The following is a 19,489-nucleotide window of genomic DNA, read 5'->3' as shown; positions in this document are numbered from 1 at the left end:
AAGCCAAAAATGAAAAATCAGTAGGGCCTGCTAATAAGTAGATAAATTTGAACATTGTTAAATTATGTAGATGAGAGGGAGAGCAGTCAACCCGCTCTAGGTACCCTTCAATCGTCATCAATTTGACGGGGCGAGAGCGAAGTCGCACTTACTATCTCAAGCCGTTCACATCCTTACTGCCTGAAGTTAAACATTCACCGAGAGGCACCTTCACTCTTTGTGAAATCAGTATCAAGGCCCTGCCGCCTTCAGGGTTAGTGTAAGAGCCAAGCCTCTTAAGAGGTAGCTGGTCTAGGATGGAGTCCTCTGGCATACCCAAGGCCATCATCCATTTTAAAGAGTGCGGGGGCGACGAACTCCCGACACCCTTCCTAGCACAGATCATTAGGTACCATAGTAAATCTCCGTACCCATTTCATCCTCATGCGCAGCGTGCTTTGCTCCGTGGCCCTCACCGCATCCTGCTACGGTTAGACATTTGGCTTACAGGGGGTCGCCGAACTCCCCCCCCCCCCACGGATTAATGGTTAGGGTCAAACAAGCCACCTTTAAGGTTCGACTCTCCCCTATGCACCTTGCCCTCTTTAGCCGTAAAACGTTGCCCAGTTCGGACCACGTGGAGGCGAGTGTTGTTTAGACCAATGCAGAAGCAATGGTGCAAGAGAAGCAGGACTAATCCGACTCTGATTGGTCTGAGCACCCATATTTTGCCCCTTTCGCAGTTCGTTCAGAACTCCCCGCTACTAAGGATACAGGTATAGAGAGCCGTTTGATGCCTTCACGGGGGCCTCAGGGGGCCTCAGGGAACTTGCCTCAGGGGGCCTCCCAACTCAGAGCAACTGCCGTTTACCCGCTCTTATTTGAATTTCTTCACTTTGACATTCAGAGCACTGGGCAGAAATCACATTGCGTCAACACCGTTTCACCAGCCATCGCAATGCTTTGTTTTAATTAAACAATCGGATTCCACTTGTCCGAACCAAAGTTCCCGCTTTTCAACTTCACTACAAGACTTCTTTTCGAGTCCTAAAAAGACTTCAGCGATACTCATCTTCGAGTCATAAAAAGAGAAGATTGCCACTGTTTCGCATAAACCAAGAGCACTGCAATATAGCTTCAAGCTATAAAAGGATTAGCTTAAAATTTTAGATGCCGATTCTGGTTTAAAAAACACTATGCTACACAGCTGGGCGCACAACCCAACGACATAGGAGCCTAAACTTTTGTTACTTTAAAGAAAGTTGGTGCAAACAGCGTTATAACAACAGCAATTCGACCAGCGACATTTCTCATCTCTTTCCCATTGTGCACCCTCAAATTCGATGCGCTAGAACCTACGAAGCCAAAAAATGAAAAATCAGTAGGGCCTGCTAATAAGTAGATAAATTTGAACATTGTTAAACTTTAACCTAACGTTCACCAGCAGTCGCGCCCTTTACCTTTTATGGATCCCCCCCCCCCAGTTACAGAAAACGTGTCATTACATAGTAAATCATTATTTAAAAATATGGCACGTGCGTCTGGGGGGGGGGTTGCAAATAATATGCACCTACTAAGCTGGGGCGGGGGCACAAACGGAAAAGATCCTCTTTTATATTTCCTCTTGTTGCTTTGTGACAATATCTTACAGATGTTTGACTACTTTCTAGCTATCAAAAACTCAAGGTCACGCTGGTGAGGGTAAGTATTGAAAATCGGTTGAGTCTAAGCTGGTAGATAGTTGACTTGTGCTTTTTGCGGGGCAAGAAGTCAAGACTGATGAAAGCTTTAAATTAACAATGCTATACATCTCGAACTATCGCCAATTGACAAACTGCAAGACACGTTTTGTCACGTGATCTAGTCTGACACTAACTGAACATATCTTATTCATTTTGAAAAGATGAACGCTTGTTTCTCTCTCAAACTCTATTTGCTATTATCACTTTCTGTTGGTTCCAACTGTCAGCTCAGTTTGGGATGCAAAACGAATCACTCGCCTTTCGAAGTGAACGTTACGCGAAACTGTGGCAAAAGTAAACACGAACTGTTGTCCTTGAGCTATTACCAATTGCACAATGATACAAATTGTTATTACAAGGCAATACTCACTCATATGAATTTTTCTGTAGCTCTTCCTCAGTTTTACGTAAGTTGGGATAGAAATGAAATCATAGTGAAAAGTTCCAGCACAATCACAGATCAAGTTCTAGGACTTTACATTATGACAAAGGATTGGCGATTAATATCTCAGGACCATTCTGAGGATGCAACCACGCAAGTTCACGGCATAAATATAAGTGCAAACCCAATCAACTGTCAATTTGAACAGCATACATTTCATTTAAAACAACAAGATTTCGATAACATCACTTCTTCACGTTTGCTAAAGTATATTAACGAGATATCCTTTCGTCCATACGGAACAACTTTGTTGAAAACGCCTGCAGAACCCGATGTCAGGGAGAGTAACTATGAGGTAGTTTTTACCCCATATGCTGAAGGTGCAGTTGATTCTCTAAGTGTGAAAAACATAGAAAAAATAAGAGATTTCAACGAGCAATATCGAAAACGGTATCCAAATGGTTTGTTCTGCCCATTATACAACTACAGTTCACCTTCGGAGAAACCATTGAGCCAGCTCACGGACCAAACCTCAAAGAAACGACTGGACAACAAAATACATATTGCAATCTTACAATGGTGCTCACTTGGCTTGCTCATCATGTTTTTACTTTTTGGTCTGATTTTCATCTGTGCGCGTCACAAATCAAGCGGTCTCAATGATGGTGCTTTTGATATTGTGCTCAAATTTAGTGACCTAGACACGCTTAGATTATACAGGCAGCCCATCCGACTCGTTCAGTTTCATCGTTGGCTGCAGGTGTTAAAACAGGATGATTCAATTCGGTCAGATTTTGAGATGCTAGAACCTGACAATGGTTTCCCTTTTTATCCCACTGTGACCAGTTATGACCAGATTGTGATACCTCAGAACCGATACAGCAACCTTGAAAAAGGTGTTCTTCCATATGAGCACACGAGAGTCATTCTACCCAAGATATCAGTTTGGTCAGAACTACAGGTACTCTCAATCATTGTTTTTTTTTGGATAGCCCCATTCGAACCTATATGTATGCAAGGTATAATTTCTTCAACATTACCAAATTGTTTTGCTAATGTCGAGCACGCCCTTTTCCTTCTTGTTCATTTAACACTGCCTACAGACAGACGAGGTGAACTTAAGAAGGCAAAATCCAATTGATAAGCTTTCTGGCCTTCGACACGAATAATTGAAAGGGAAAATAATTCAAAACTGGACAAAAGCAATTTATAAAATGAAATAATATGGAATGTAATGTTTGGACTAAGCTGTGTACTTTTAACAATGAATAATCTGGGGATATCAAAGAATTTGAGTCCTTCGGCAAGTAACAAAACGGGGTCGTTCCCATTATACATCCAGACTAGTTTTGTGCTCCGTACATCAATTAAAAGATTGGTCTAGTAAAGTAGTTTACCCCCCCCCCCCCCCACCACCATGAAAGGTTGCTTGCTTTTAAAATGATAAGTTGTTTTGTTATTATAACTTTTTCTCACCTAATTACCCTCGAAGGAGAAGTTATTAGCAATATACGCGTTTTCTGAAGAAATTGCACTTTGTAATTTAGAAACACTCATCTCAGTGACTACCAGCTAGTAAAGTATCAGATTTTATTACAAAGATCTCTCGACTTTTCAATGTTTTTATCATATATCATACACTTCCGCATCTCTTCTATCAATTTTCATTTTGCATTGCTGAATTACTAAAATATTGAGAAAAGATGCACTAAAATTTAGGTGTGTGAGTAATAAATATCTAAAAAACATTACTGGAGCTTCCGGAAAATGTATACTTATCTCATCGGATTAACCACATTATACAGAGTACCTTTGTTTAGCTCTATCCATTTTTTCTAAAAATAACCAGGTGTACATATCTCTTATATAATTTGCAGGAACTGAAAGTTTTTGAAATAAATTTTTACTTTTAAGGTACATAAATTAGACAAGAACCATTGGAGGCCTTGAAACTATTTCATAAAAAAATCATGATGATCATAGGGGTTAAAAAGTAATAGTGCTTTTTTGGAGGAAAACCTCTAGGTTTGCAAATTGACTTATGCCTGCAGTGAAAGACCCGGACACATTCGGAGCATTTCTGAAATATCCAGAGGTATTGGGATTTCTCAAATCGATCTGATGTGCTTTTGAACTAAAAGCTTTTAATAACAATAGTGGTTCCACTTTCAAACCACTCGTGCGTATACTGTAAGTCTTCAACTAATTGTGAAATAGCACCCTTGGACAAGCTAGAACCTTAAAATACAAACTGCCTATGATTTATTTCATAGGTTTTAGATTAACGGATTAAGCAGATGTTAAAAGAGTTTTACAAACGCTGCAGTAACTAAGATCGGCGTGCTTTTTTACTAAGATTTGCAATCTTGTACATCCCTTAAACTAGAAAAGAGTTCAACATGACCTGCAAATTATTTCATAGTAAAAAAACTAGAAGACTCATTATTTTTTCAAACAAGTAAATTGAAAATATAACCCAGGGGTTAAATATTTCAAGTTTAAAATGTTATATACAAATTTAGTACAATGTTAGAAATCAAAATAAGTGGTTCCGTTTTTAGAGGTAAAAATATTAGAGAATGCATTGGAAGAAAATATAACCCAGGGGAACATTGGAAGAACTAGAATTTAGAGCACTGTAATTGTCAACATTTAAGGGGAGAGAAAAGTCCTTGACCTCATCCAATTTATTTTTGGCAGAGCACTTCGAGACAACACTTCTCAACACCTCATACACAGCGATAAGTTTCACACATGATTTCGTTTAATTCAAAGCTGTGATCGTATCACAGCATAATGGAGATGACGTACCATTTTACATTATTCCAGAAGCAATTAAATTGATGAGGGGAGTAAGATTCTCACTGTATGTTTACGACTTACTCGGACTACGGCAATTGATTGCATTCTAACGTCAACGGGGATTTAAGCTGTTAGGTATCTCAGAACATGAATAAATTATTAGCGTACTTTTGGTTAACCTGGCATGAAAGAAAACCAATTTTGTGAAAGATCATTCACTGGTTAATTGAGATGTAGAATTTTTAGCTCATTGCTAATATCACTGTTCAACGGAGCTTTACCCCCCGTATTATGAAATTGCCAGCTTTTCCAGACTGACTTTCCTGCTACAGTTGTCACTTTGCTGCGAGTTTCCATGTCCGTCTTTTACGCTTCAATTTCTTTCTGGAGGGTGCAGCAATTACCGGGATGTAACACTGATTCATTTTTATTGCGCTTAGGGCTAGGAGGAGAAAAGTACAACCAAACTCCATCTGGGAATTTGTTTTGTTGTTTAGATAGATCTCAACAACGTGACAAATTACCGAATGCTTTTTAACAGAAGCTACAACGGGAGTGACTACATAAATGCCAACTTCATTGCTGGGTGCTCTAGGAGTGGTACCAGCAGTAACTTCACCTACATTGCCACCCAGGGCCCAACGCCCAACACATTTAACCAGTTCTGGAGGATGGTCTGGGAGTACGAGGTAAAAACTATCATACTATTCTATACCTTTCTCGTCACAAGTTAAATTTTATCAGTTCACTTTTTAAATAAGCTCTTTACTCACGATATATTTAGAATTTGCTGTTTCCTTTCAAAACACTATGAACGCTGCGCGACCTTAAGTACGTGCTCGTTTATGCTGCTCGTTAAACGAGAATCCTCGGCCGTGTGTTTTTTTAACGCACCGTACCCCCTGTGTGCGTTCAAAAATGGTCTGCGTCATGAACGAGGACAAACGAAAACCTCGACCTGGGTACTAATTATGCGTTATTTTGCAACTTTGAAAGCGTTCCTTAACAGAAATGTTTTTTCATATTATATTGATCAATTTATACAATCTGTTTACCATCAGTCCTCACTGATACTCCGAAATCCTATACATTTTTACGTCCAATTTTCTATCCTGAGAGATGCTCGTGTCCTTTTATCAATTAGATTTCCCACCTCCACTTTACTTTTTTTTCGTGAAGGAGGCCTCCGATTAAAACAATCATCCAAAAAACTAACAGTCCTGAGAACACCTTCGTGAAGGAGGCCTCCGATTAGGGCAAGGGTCACTTATGGACCTTTTCCGGGTAATTGCTGGCCAAAGACACTTGGATTGTGTTTAGGTGGGACTGATAGTGATGCTGACAGAGGTGATGGAGGGAGACACTATCAAGTGTAACCAGTACTGGCCAGAGGAGAACATGGTGTGGGACTATGGCCAGGTGACAGTAGAGGGTTACAAGGAAGAGAGGGAGGAACACTACATTAAGAGACGCTTCAAAGTATACAGGGCACTCACTCACTTCACATCAACCCCCTCTTCTCATCATTACGTAATTAAATCATCCCATTTCTCATCTCTCCCTTCAAGCCAGGTTACGTCCAGCAGAGTCGGCCAGCTAGAGTCGGCAAATTCGACAGATCGATCATCTAAAAAACTAATAGTCCCGAGAACATCTTCGCCCCCCCGCTCCCAACACAAGTTATTCACATATATCATTGTGTTTTGCTTAAATTGTGGCGGAACGCATCTGTCACCGCCACGAGTATTTCAACGGGATAGCTTTTGACGCCAGCATGAAACAATTGACAATAGTTTTTATAGGACGCAAGCTGTCCAGATCAAAATTGTACTCGGAGAGACCAGAGAGTGAGAATGGTGGAGCAGTTCCAGTACACAGAGTGGCCAGATTTCGGGTGCCCGAGTGATCCACAGACATTTCTGAGTTTCCTGTATCGAGTGAGATCACTCCATCCATATTCAGAAGAGACAGCACCAATTGTTGTGCACTGCAGTGCAGGTACATTCTTTCAACTCTAGTTCAACCGAAACTTGCAAACTTGATGAATCCTAAGTGAGAAATTGTATAGAAAATGTCAAAATAGAAATTCAAAATTCAGAAAATGTCAAAATAGAAAATGGCAAATAGAAATTGGACAAAGAACTACAAATGACTCGTTTATACAGAATCTTTAAAGACTTTAGTTTTTAGTGGGAATACTGACCATCAATTTAGTAATGTGTATATGGTGGCCTCCGGCTCATCGAGCCATTGCGGCATATGCTCAAATTTACTAATTTTTTAAATTTCTTAAAATTAAGCTAATTTTACTAATATTTTCATAAATTTAAAAATTCTTGCTATTTTACTCTAAAAACAAAAAATAAGAAAATAAATTTATATATGTATATATTCTCTCTAAATATTATAAAAAAATCTAATTCATTAATATAACCTAATTCATTTGAAGAATCTATTTCATTCATAGAACCTAAACTCACCATTACTATCTTTAATACCTTTATCATCAAATGGATCTATAGCTATTTTATATTGTTCTTTTGTTTCTAAATTATGCCTTTTGCTATCAATAGTATAATTAGTTACATATTTACTTTTACCTTCATATATAGCATTAGTATAATCTTCTAAATTAATTTGGTTTCTAATAGTAGCCTTAGTTATTCCTTTTAACTTTTTCTCTTCTTCTCGTTTAACAGTATTGTAACAATATGCTTTAGCTTTAAGGAAACAAGCTTCCATAATAGTATCATTAGGTATTTCATCTTTCATCTTACCTAATTCATTATTATGCAATATACCTTTTATCTTATTCATTTCTTTTTCTATAGTACTATCCAATGGAACATTTATGTTTATAAATATACTATCAGTATCTGTGTAATGATAACTACAATCTAATTCTTTATCAAAGTAATCATATATGGCTTTATACATGAATAGTTTAGCTTTTTCTAATATAACAAATCCAATATAATTAAACTTATCTAATTTAACATTACCCCTTGTTTTATGTACAGCTACTAGATCATCATCAAACTCTACAGCATATTTAAAACTTATATTTTCTACTAATTTTACATATCTATCTACATCATTAACTAACTCTACATCTTGTCTATTATATACATTTTCTATTGTTTTTCCATAGAAGGCATTATTCATTAGTTTAAAAAATACATCTCCAAATTTATCACCTTTAGCTCTAGCTTCTTTTCTTTTCTGAATATTGAACTCTATATAAGGTTTTAACCATTCACTCTTACTATATTCTAACTTTTGCTTAATTGTAATATCTTCTAATCTTAAACCATGATCTAAATACCAATCTAACATCTCTCCATCAATTACATAGTTTTCTTTATCTGTTAACTTGAGCATTAACTTCTCATTAGGTTTATATCCTTTCTTTTTATTTTCATTTTGATAATTTGTAAACTGATCAATGTTTGCTTTTGTCTTTTCAGGAAAGAATGGATATTTCTTTGTTTTCTGTCTCAACTCATCATTATACTTTATATCAATTGTATAGATGTATCCAGTATTAGAGCTAGATTTTGTGTATGCCAGATCTTCACATACTCTGATCTCACCAGTAGGTAAAGGTTGTACCATAGCAGAAGCATACAATGAGTTGAAGTCTAAATACTTTAAATAATTCTCTGTCCCTGTATACTCAGGATCTATTTCTTTATTTTTACATTTTACATGACAATTACCTAATACTGAAGCTAATCCACCTCTTATGCCGTGTTGTATTGTATCATAAATATTAACTGTATTTTCTTTGTAATACTTAAGCCAAACAATAGTATATTTCAATCCACACAACCAGGTTAACCCAGGAGTAGAATATGTGTAACATGGATCTATTTCATAAAATTCTAAACACATAGCTCTAAATTTCTCAAATACATCAACTGATAACAATACATCTGTTTTAAGATATAACATCATATAATCCTTTATTGTCTCACATTTAGTTTCGTTCCAACAATCAATTGCTTGCTTATATTCTTTATCTGTAATATCACATTGTTTCAACTTAGAATAGAATGCTTCTTTAGGTGGTAGTGCTGTTTCATGTAGTTTATCTATACTATCAAACCATTCATATGGGAATATACCTTTACGTCTTTCTAACCCACATTTATTTAATGTTATACATTCTTCATTACTCAATGTCTTACTTATGGCATCTAAGCTAAGTGGATGGAAGAACCTATACATATCTAATGCTTTAGCATAACCCATATCAATACTAATATAATTCTCATCAGTTTTAGTTAATACTTTAACTCTGGTCTTCTTTGCTAGTTTAGTTATAAATAGGTGATTATCATAATTAGAAGAATTAAATGCATACATTGGTACAAAATTATTCTTAGCTTGGAGGTTACATTTATTGTGAGCATATCCTCTAAATTTACCATTTAGATGATCATGATCTCTAACAACGTCTTCACCCATTTCCTCATTACAATAATAACATCTACTATATAACGGAGTAATAGTATCTTCTTTCATTGGAATATTCATGATAAATATATCTTTAAATAATTTATTATAATAATCTACTCTTTCTACAAACCAATCAACTACTTTTTCTCCACAATAACATTCATACTTATCTTCTAAAATATCAGGATAGTCACTTCTTAAATATAATCCACAAGCAATAGGTAAGTGTTTCCCATCTTTTATTATACATTCAAAATCGTAATACATAGCAAATGGTACTCTGTTTTTATAATGGAACTTATCAAACTTTAGATATTCATCTTTATGGAATGTTCTTCTTCCAGTATTATTACACCTCTCTAAATGTTTATTTAATGCATCTTCTGTTCTAAATGATACACAACATTTTAGACATGGATAACATTTATGTTTAGTTGATTTTCTTAATAAGAATGATACATCTTTACATAGGAAGTAATGATTATCCCAATATAATATATTACATCCTTTAGAATCATTATGATTAATTAATACAGGATTAATAGTTTTATTTTTATTTAGATTGAATACATTAAATAATACTTTATCTTTATTTAGTTCTTGTATTTTCTTTAAGTGATAATAATCATATGGAGGTGTAATCCCATTTGGTAATTTTATCTCATTAATATATTCTGGTTTATTATAATTACTAACTCTATATTGATTGTCTTTAGCAGGATGTAGATAGGCAATTAAACACCATAATAAACATTTGTTATCAGTATTCTTTATATTAAGTATATATCTACATGTGAATGGTAACTCAGTAGTACATCCACCAGTGGGATAAAACCTGTGTATATACATAGTTCTTTTGATAAATCTTTGCATACTCCATCCAGATTGATTCATCTCTTGTTCTTGCATTCTAGTCTCTAGTTCACTATTCAACATATCCAAATCATTAGGACCGTTAAATTGTCTAGTCATTAGTCTAAATGTGAATTCGTTTTCTTCTATTTGATTAGTAAAGCTACTTCGTAGATCATCTGTAGGTTTAGTATACTTAACTACATCAAAGGTGTTAAACTTAATATATGGATGTATATTATGCAATGACTCTAGTATGTTCAAGAATTTAGGATCTTCATGATCACTACTCGTTATTATTATTTGATTATGCTTCATGTTATGATCTAATCCTAATTCATTTACTTTCTCTCTCCACCTTCCATCAGTAAGCTTTTTCTGTTTAACCTTTTCTTTATGATGATCTGATTCATTGTGTTCATTTTTATTACCATATCTAGTATTACATATACCACAATAACCTGAACTGTCTCTATCATTATTAGCAAAGCTACTTCGTAGATCATTATCTTTAGTTATTCCCGCAACATTATTCAGATGCATCTTTGTTTTAAAATGTTGTTCCACACTATATTGACTTAGACTAGTCTTGCATGTTATACAATCAAACTTATCTCCATTCTTTATTATCTCTCCATCATTTAGTCTTACATTATTCTTATGTTTTAACGTTGTCACATGATTATTATAAGCAGTATTATTATCTAGATACATGTCACAACTATCACAATACTTTATTCCCCCTAGTTCAGAATTGGTGTAACCACTTCGTGTATACTGTTCATTTATCTTTTGCTCTATATCTTCATTAGTAAGTTTTATTCCATCCTCATTAGCACTCTCAATAATTTTATTTCTATTGTATAATCGTGAATTCTTTTTATGTTTAAGTGATTGAATGTGTCTATTATAATTCTTTTGAGTTAACTCTTCATTACATTCTTCACATCGGTGAAACCGCTTCGCGGATTTAAACTTATTTGTTTTAGGCTTTTGGACATAGACAAAATCATCAGATGAATCTCTATCTGAATCTCTATCTGAATCTTTAGATTGATCAATGAACGAACTTTGTTCGTGGTTTACCAAACTGTTTCGCAGATCAGTGAAACTGCTTCGCAGATCTAAATCTGGATGATATTTAGCCTCAGCCTCAAGCATTAGATTTTTCATATCCTCACTCCTTTGTTTTGTTTTAGCAACCTGTTTATCATGCAACTCTTTTACTTCTTCATTTACCTGATTAAACCTTCTGATTGCTTCTAAACCTTTTTCTGCTTCCCTTTTTTGTCTTTCCTTATCAGTGAAACTGCTTCGTAGATCTTCCCTTGGTTTGTTTTTGTTTTTTAACATTTGGATAGCTGTACTACTATCACTAGATTGAGTTTGTCCACCCCCAAATTGGACTTGTCCATGAGATTGAGCTCGCTCACTTACAGATTGGACTTGCTCACTAGTGGAATGAATGTAACCGGTATAATCTTGTTGATTCATTTTTATATACCAAATTTTGAAATAATATTATTTATATATCTTTTCAATACTATAAAAATGATTAGCATCAAATGTGATAAATGTAAAAATAAGGCATGGTGTTGGTGTTGCGACGATTGTCAGAGTAAACCATTCCAATGTTATATATGTAATGAAATCATAACTTATAGAGAGAGACATGATCATTTGAGTAAGCATCATAATGATCCTAATCAATATTTAGTATGCAGAATGTGTAAAGTAAATAAGCACATCTCTCAGTATAGATTTAAACATTTCTATTGTAGGTTGTGCATATATCTCCATAGATATAGGTTTCATCATACAAAAGAAAGATTCTTAGAACATGCAAAGAAATATAATATCAACGAAGTGGTTCAACGGAGTTGTTTGGTTAACCACGAGCGAAGCTCGTTTGCAAATTCACCAATCAGCGTAGCTGGTTCCCAGATTGAAGTAAAGCTATAACTAATTATAATAATTTTATTAAAGAATTAACAATTAATGATGATAGAAAGTTTATTGAAGCCGCTATTAGATTATGTAATGCATTGTGATAATTATTTTTATAAAAATGACTAAACTAGAAACACTCATAGAATTAAATAATCTAGAAAAACAAAACAGAAAGAATAGATTAGAAGATAAATTAAAACAACAAGAATATTATGGTGAAATAGAAGAGTTATTTGATCCTTTAACTAAAACAATAAATGCAAACAATGAAACATGGCTAGCTCATAATGAACAAACATTAAGAGCAATAGATTGGCAAAATCAAGAGTTAGATAAACAAACTAAGATGATCGAACAAGCTGGTTTTCAGATAGGAGAAACCGCTTCTCAGATGGGTGAAACCGCTTCACGGATCCAGGAAGCTGGTTCCCAGATGGGTGAAACCGCTTCACGGATCAATGAAAACACTTCTAAGATTAATGAAACGTTAAAGGGGACCACAGAGGAAACTCAAGAAATAGCACCAGTTTTTGTTGATACAAAGATAGCCAAGAATCTTCATAAAATGGGTACTCAAACTAATCCTCAATTAAAATTAAATCTTGTAGATTTGCCTACCAGAAGATACAAAATGAATGGTGTTGATATAACCCTAGAGCAGGGTGCATTTTTAGTTAGGGATAATATATACGAATTCTCAGAAGGATTTATTGAATTTCTCACTAACCCAAATGTAACATATAACGATGACATCGAAGAAGATGAAAACAAAATTAAAAGGTTTTTAAAGGATATTAGATATGATTTAGGAAAAGGGGATAAGAAAAGCGCTAGATATAGAACAATAAAACGTATAATGGAAGTAAGAGATGACATATTTGGCAGAGGATTAAATGGCAACCCAAATAGTTTAGTAGAAAGACTAGAATTATTAATACTAGAAACAAAAGCTGGTCATGACGGATTATATGATGAAATGCTAGATATATCTAAGCAACTATTATCTATGAATATTATTAATCAAGAACAACTAGATAATTTTGTTTTTAACTATGGTAAATAAAGGGTAAACCTGACTACACGCATAATGATGGATAAACAACAACAACAACAACTCCTAGCTAAAGAAGTATTCAACCCCCAAATAACAAAGTTTAGACGAGAAAGAATAATACCATTATATAAAGATGAAACATGGTCAGCTGATTTAATTGATAAGTCATCTTTAAGTAAATACAATAATAATTATAAGTTTATATTAACAGTTATAGATATATTCACGAAATATGCATGGGCTATTCCATTAAAGAATAAATCTGGTTTATCTATAACTAATGGCTTTAAATTAATATTAGGCGAAAATCCACAAGGTGGCTCTGAAAGTCGAAAACCAGAAAAGTTATGGGTAGATAGAGGTAGTGAGTTTTACAATAAAACATTTAAATCTTTACTTAAAGAACATGAAACAGAACTATATTCTACTTATAGTGATTTAAAGGCTGTATTCATAGAGAGATTCAATAGAACATTATTACACATAATAAATAAACCAATGTTCATCAATGGTGATGGTAATTGGGTAAATATATTAAATGATGCAGTCATAACATATAACAATAACATCCATTCAACAATTAATATGACACCTGTTGATGCTTCTAATAATCCTGATAAGGTTAAATACACTTTTAATTTTAAGAATATTAAGCCAAAACTTAAAGTTGGTGATTATGTTAGAAATGCAGATAAACGCAATATCTTCTCTAAGGGATACACTTCTAATTGGAATAGAGAATTGTTTAAAGTTAATGAAGTTCTAAAAACACAACCACCAACATATAAGATAGAAGATATTAATGGAGAGATAATAGAAGGTAAATATTACGAACAGGAATTATTAAAATCCGAGTTTGACTTTGAATCTAATAATAAAGTTTTAGAATCATTAAATATAGATATTTCTTAATATAAATAATGACAAGAAATAGATTCAATCAAGCTAAACATAAATCAACATCAACAAACAACTTAACACTAAGTAAGGCTCGTGGATTATTCCTAGAAGATAATGATAATATTGATATGAAGGATACCTATAAAATTATAAATGTTCATCCTCCAATAGATGAAAAGGATGTGGTTAATAAAGAGTATTGTGACAATAACTTAATATCCTCTTCTAATAAAATTGATATTTTAAGTAGAAACATAACTGAACTAAGAAAAGGTGAATTTGATAAAGTTACAACTAAAATATTACAGCTAAATGAAATACAAGTTAATGAAAATTTAATTAAAGAATTCATTAAATCGGCAAATGAAGTCACAAATGTTGTTAACTTTTGTAATAAAGTTGCTGCTGATACTATCTCTAAATATAATCAATTAAAACAAGAGATTGATAATAATCAGTTTAATCAAAATATTACTAACATACATTTAGATGATATGTTTACCAATGGTCTAAGGGAAATGAAAGAATACAATAAATCTCTTAGAGGTGTTATAGTACAATATATAATTTCTATACTTTTACGAAGTAAGTTACTTGATAATAAAGAGCAAGACAGACTTGAGATGCATTATGCATTTAAACAAGAAGATATAACTAAAGAAATAGAAAGTTTTTTTACTAATGAAAATAAGCGAAGCTATGACGACGTCCATGAGCAATCCAACAGCACCGAGTGAGAACTTATTATATCCCAACTTGTCAACTGTCAATGAACAATACATCAATGACAAAATCCTAGCCAATAATAAATTTAATAATAATATTAACATTATAAAAGATATTAGAAATTATTATGAAACTGAAACTAATAATTATAATAGGAAGTTAAGTAGATATAAAAATTATATTAACGTAGCTGAGATAACAGAAATACTATTATCATCAATTGCAACAACAGCAACAACAACATCAGTTGCATTAACAGGTATAGGATTACCTTATTCTATACCCACAGCCTTTGCTACAGCAACAGTTTGTGGTTCATTATCAAAAACAATTAATACTAAAATAAGAAATAAAATTGTAAAATATTCACAAATGTATATTCTAGCTAAACAGTTTAGTGATAAATTTAATAAACTATATACTAAATCAATGAATGATAATAAAATAGATAATGATGAATATAATGAATTAGTCAAGGTATATGAGGATTATAAGAAGAACAAGAAAAATAAATTAAGTGTTTTTTTAAACTAAAGTTATTAGTGTTTAGTAATAACAATGTCCTTAGTAATAATAATATTAGTATAAATATTTACCGATAATCGTAATCATAAACATAAACATAAATATAATCATAATCAAATAATTATCTTTTCTTTGTACCTAAGTATAAACCTCTTCCTTTTTGTACTACCTTTATACCTTCACCAGTAGTTGCAAATTTAATTAAATCAGGTGTGGCTGATAAAGCAGCTCTAGGGTTTCTAGATGCCGCTGCAGTTCCTATTTTACTTGCAATCTCTAATGCTCTTATTGGATTATTAGCAACTTTCTTTCCAAAATTAACTGTAGCTCTACCAACACTTTTAAAGAAATCTTTCAATCCCTCTGCTTCTATTGTTGCATCAGATACTGTCATTGATTTATTTCTATTACACTTAACACAATTACCTTTTAACATCTTAGTTCCTTTGGCTGAGATCCGTGAAGCGGGTTCCCCGATAACTCCTCTTATGTTATTTGTGCCACTATAATGTCTGCCACCAACACAATATGAATTGGTTTTGAACTTATTTAAAAGACTCATTTCTATATATAAAAAATAATGGAAGTTAAAAAGTATAATCCTTTTGTTGTTATTAAACCCAACCCCAAGCCCAAGGTTAGACCTAAGTCCAAGATTAAGCTTGAAGCTGGAGGCTTGGCTCTAGAGAATAAAAAGAAATTAGACATTATTTATGCTAAAGGTTTTGTTAATACTAATAAGAAATAGTTGGGTGTTAACAAGAGTAACAAGAGTAACAATTAGAGCTGACTAGCTATAAATATAAGTATAAGTATATGGTTATAAATAAGTATAAGTATATAATTATAACAATAACTATATTATACTATAATTATAATTATCGCTAGAGTTATATCTAAAATAATAATTATCGCTAGAGTTACATCTAAAATTGAAATTATCGCTAGAGTTATATCTAAAATTATAATTATAATTAAGACTTAAATTATATCTATGATATTATGTCTACCATCTTATTACCATCACTATTCACACTAATAACCTTTCTAGTTAATACTAATGCATGACATATAACATCTGCAACTGCAGCACTAAATTTAAAATTAAGTTGTATTGGTTGTGGACCTATATGATCCCTTTGATATCTAGTATCGAATATATATATTCTATAATTACTTTTGAATGTTCTATGATTTATATATGGTTTTATATTATGTGGTAGCCCATTATAATCTTTATTAAAGCTAATAATCTCTTTAAAAGCCTCATTATAATTATTGGTTCCATAATTAATATTCATTCTATCCTCAGGATAAAACTCACTACCAATCTTACAATAACATTCAGTAACATTCATTGCATCAAATGTACTTGCATCATGAGTTTGCTCATTAACATTATTATTTTCAAAACCAACTATAATATATTGTGGTCTTTCCATACCACTTTCCATACCTAGATCAAACAAGAAGTTAGTAGCATTGGGCACATTCTTATAAAATGTTTTCCTTTCATAATAACCAAAGTCTACATTATTCTTTTTATTTAATCCTTTCTGCACAATAATTCTATTATCATTACTAGGATCAATACTAGGCACACACCATGATATATCTCTAATTTCTATATTACCATCATTAGCAACTGCACCAGGATTAGCATTAACTCTATATAGAGCTCTATCATTATTGTTTCTTTTTAATAATAGTTTAAATCCTAAACCATATATAATCTTTTCTAAATCATTTATAAAACCAAACAGATCTCTCATCTTAATCATCATATACATATGACCTCGTTCTGCAGCAATATGGTCACCTTTAAGTTGACTATCTCTATTATCTATATTTCTAACAAAACCACTCTCATATTCATCATCAGTACTAGTTAATAACTTATACATCAATAGATTAGGATGACAATGATCTATATATTCAATAGTCCTACCACCACTAGTTTCAAGCTTAATTGAACTAAACAATGCCATCATACCATAATTAACTAATCTGATATTAGCATCATTAGCAAATACACCACCAGCATCATTTGATACAACAAACTCTATCTCTAGATATGAATCACGCAAATTTAAGTGATTCTCTTCTCTATTGAGTATGATATTAATGTTAGTATTAACCGTATTCATTGTTGCTAGATTATTAGGTTTATATTTTATAATCTTACTTTTATGTATATCATCATTATAACCATAAGTTGTATCCAAATTAAAATCCATTTTTATAAGATAAAAAATGACTGATCTACGACGCGGTTTCACCGATAGTTTAATGTTAAGAGAACTACAAAATATACACGAAGCTTTAACAAAAACTAAAGAAGAGCATACACTTAACTTTAGAATGATAAAGCCAACAGAAAAGTTTAACTTTAGCAAACCTATACTTAATACAACAAAATTAGGTTTAATTAGATTATCTGTTTATAATTCGGTGTTTAATGTGAATAGGAAAAATAATCAATTCTTATATGCTAGGACTGTTATAGAAGATGATGAAACTTTACCTCGGGCTCTTAGCTCTGACCCTAACCTTAATCCTATCTCTACCTCAAGCCCAAACATTACATCTATACTTAATTATAATTATAAAGGAATCCCATTGCTATATTCAACTATTACACCGGGAGCATATGAGTTAACTGACATAGCAGAATTAATAAAAGAAGAAACTGATGGTAATGTTATAATAGAACCTGATAAGAATACGATGAAATGTTTAATGGAAATAAAAGAAGGAGCACTCAGCTTTGATATAGAAAACTCACTAGCCTCATTACTAGGATTTAGAAAAATAATTTATAAAAAAGGTAGATATAAATCTCAGAAAATTATTGATATTATGGGTTTTAGTAATATTAACATTCATTGTAATATTATATCTGGCGTTAAAGATAATGGTAAGGATACAGACATACTATATACTTTTAATCTAACTGAACCACCAGGTTACTTGATAAATATTATACCAACTAATATCTTATATCAAAATGTAACTAAAGATAGAATAGAATATATAGAATTTCATATTAAAGATGAGCATGGAAGACCTATAGACTTTAATGGTGATGTATTAAGTTTTACTCTACATCTAATTTAGTCTTTATCTTTATCTTTACCTTAATCTTTGACTTAACTTAAACTAAACTACAAAACTCTCCGATCCCAATTAATTCTTAGTTTACCATTAATATTTTTATTTTTAGTTATATCAATGACAATATAATTATACGGTTCTTTCCATACCTTATTACATATATTAGCAAAATCATTATAACTAAGTTCCACATTATTAAAGAAATCTTGATATATAGATATGAGGGCTTTACCTCTCTGTTCAAATAAAATAAATAGATTACAGTTCTCTCTAACACTCTGCCTATCCAGAGAGAACAGGTTTTGATTAAGATATATCATATTACAATTATTATGTCTACCCCTACAAAAGTATTCATTAATAATTGGTTCTTTGGCTCTAACATCATCAAATATCATTAGTTTCTTTAAGTCTTTGGGTAGTTTATCGGGAGATGGTAAATCTTTTATATCTTTAATGAATTCAACATCTGCTTTTGGGTTTATTCTTTCTATACCATGGTACTGATCACCAGTAGGTCCAATGATGTATAGCTTATCAAAATATATACTAGATAGAATTAGTTTTTTTAATAAGAATGTCTTACCACATTCACTAGGACCTGATATTATACATCTAAAATTATCTGGGAATGCGGCTTCAGTAATTATATCATCATCATTTAGCCATGAATATAGATCATCATTTATGTTTACAGATATCGGTGAATTTGCAAACGAGCTTCGCTCGTGGTTAACCAAACAACTCTGTTGAACCGCTTCACGGATATTATTAGTAGGGGTATTATTGTTAGGTTTACCCTCTTGATGTTTTTCATCCAATAGATATATATAATTGTCTCTATCATCATTATCATTATCTTTATCATTAACATTATCATTAACATTATCATTATCATTATCACTAACATTAACATTATCATTAACATTTTCATTAACATTATCATTATCATTAACATTATCATTAACATTATCATTAACATTATCATTATCATTATCATTA

At 32.4% G+C, this 19,489-nt stretch overlaps 2 protein-coding genes across 3 annotated transcripts in view; one reads left to right on the top strand and one right to left on the bottom strand.

The window, feature by feature from the left end:
* Positions 1 to 19,489, bottom strand: part of LOC142345399 (uncharacterized) — a 144,118-nt gene that overhangs the window by 48,745 nt on the left and 75,884 nt on the right. The gene's annotated exons all lie outside the window — the stretch shown is intronic.
* Positions 1,750 to 19,489, top strand: part of LOC142345398 (receptor-type tyrosine-protein phosphatase epsilon-like) — a 28,718-nt gene continuing 10,978 nt past the window's right edge. The window contains exons 1-4 of one of the 2 annotated variants that reach the window (XM_075397444.1): positions 1,750 to 3,064; positions 5,403 to 5,594; positions 6,226 to 6,435; positions 6,708 to 6,903. In XM_075397444.1, the coding sequence (XP_075253559.1) occupies positions 1,883 to 3,064; positions 5,403 to 5,594; positions 6,226 to 6,435; positions 6,708 to 6,903 (1,780 nt within the window). In that variant the 5' untranslated portion in view covers positions 1,750 to 1,882. The remainder of the gene's footprint in view (positions 3,065 to 5,402; positions 5,595 to 6,225; positions 6,436 to 6,707; positions 6,904 to 19,489) is intronic. The other variant, XM_075397445.1, reaches the window with a different exon arrangement.

This window comes from Convolutriloba macropyga, chromosome 9 (assembly GCF_964194025.1).
Source record: "Convolutriloba macropyga chromosome 9, txConMacr16.3, whole genome shotgun sequence".
Classification (NCBI taxonomy): domain Eukaryota; kingdom Metazoa; phylum Xenacoelomorpha; order Acoela; family Convolutidae; genus Convolutriloba; species Convolutriloba macropyga.
Note: the sequence above shows the minus strand (reverse complement) of the source record. Positions and strands in the feature narration are given on the sequence as shown.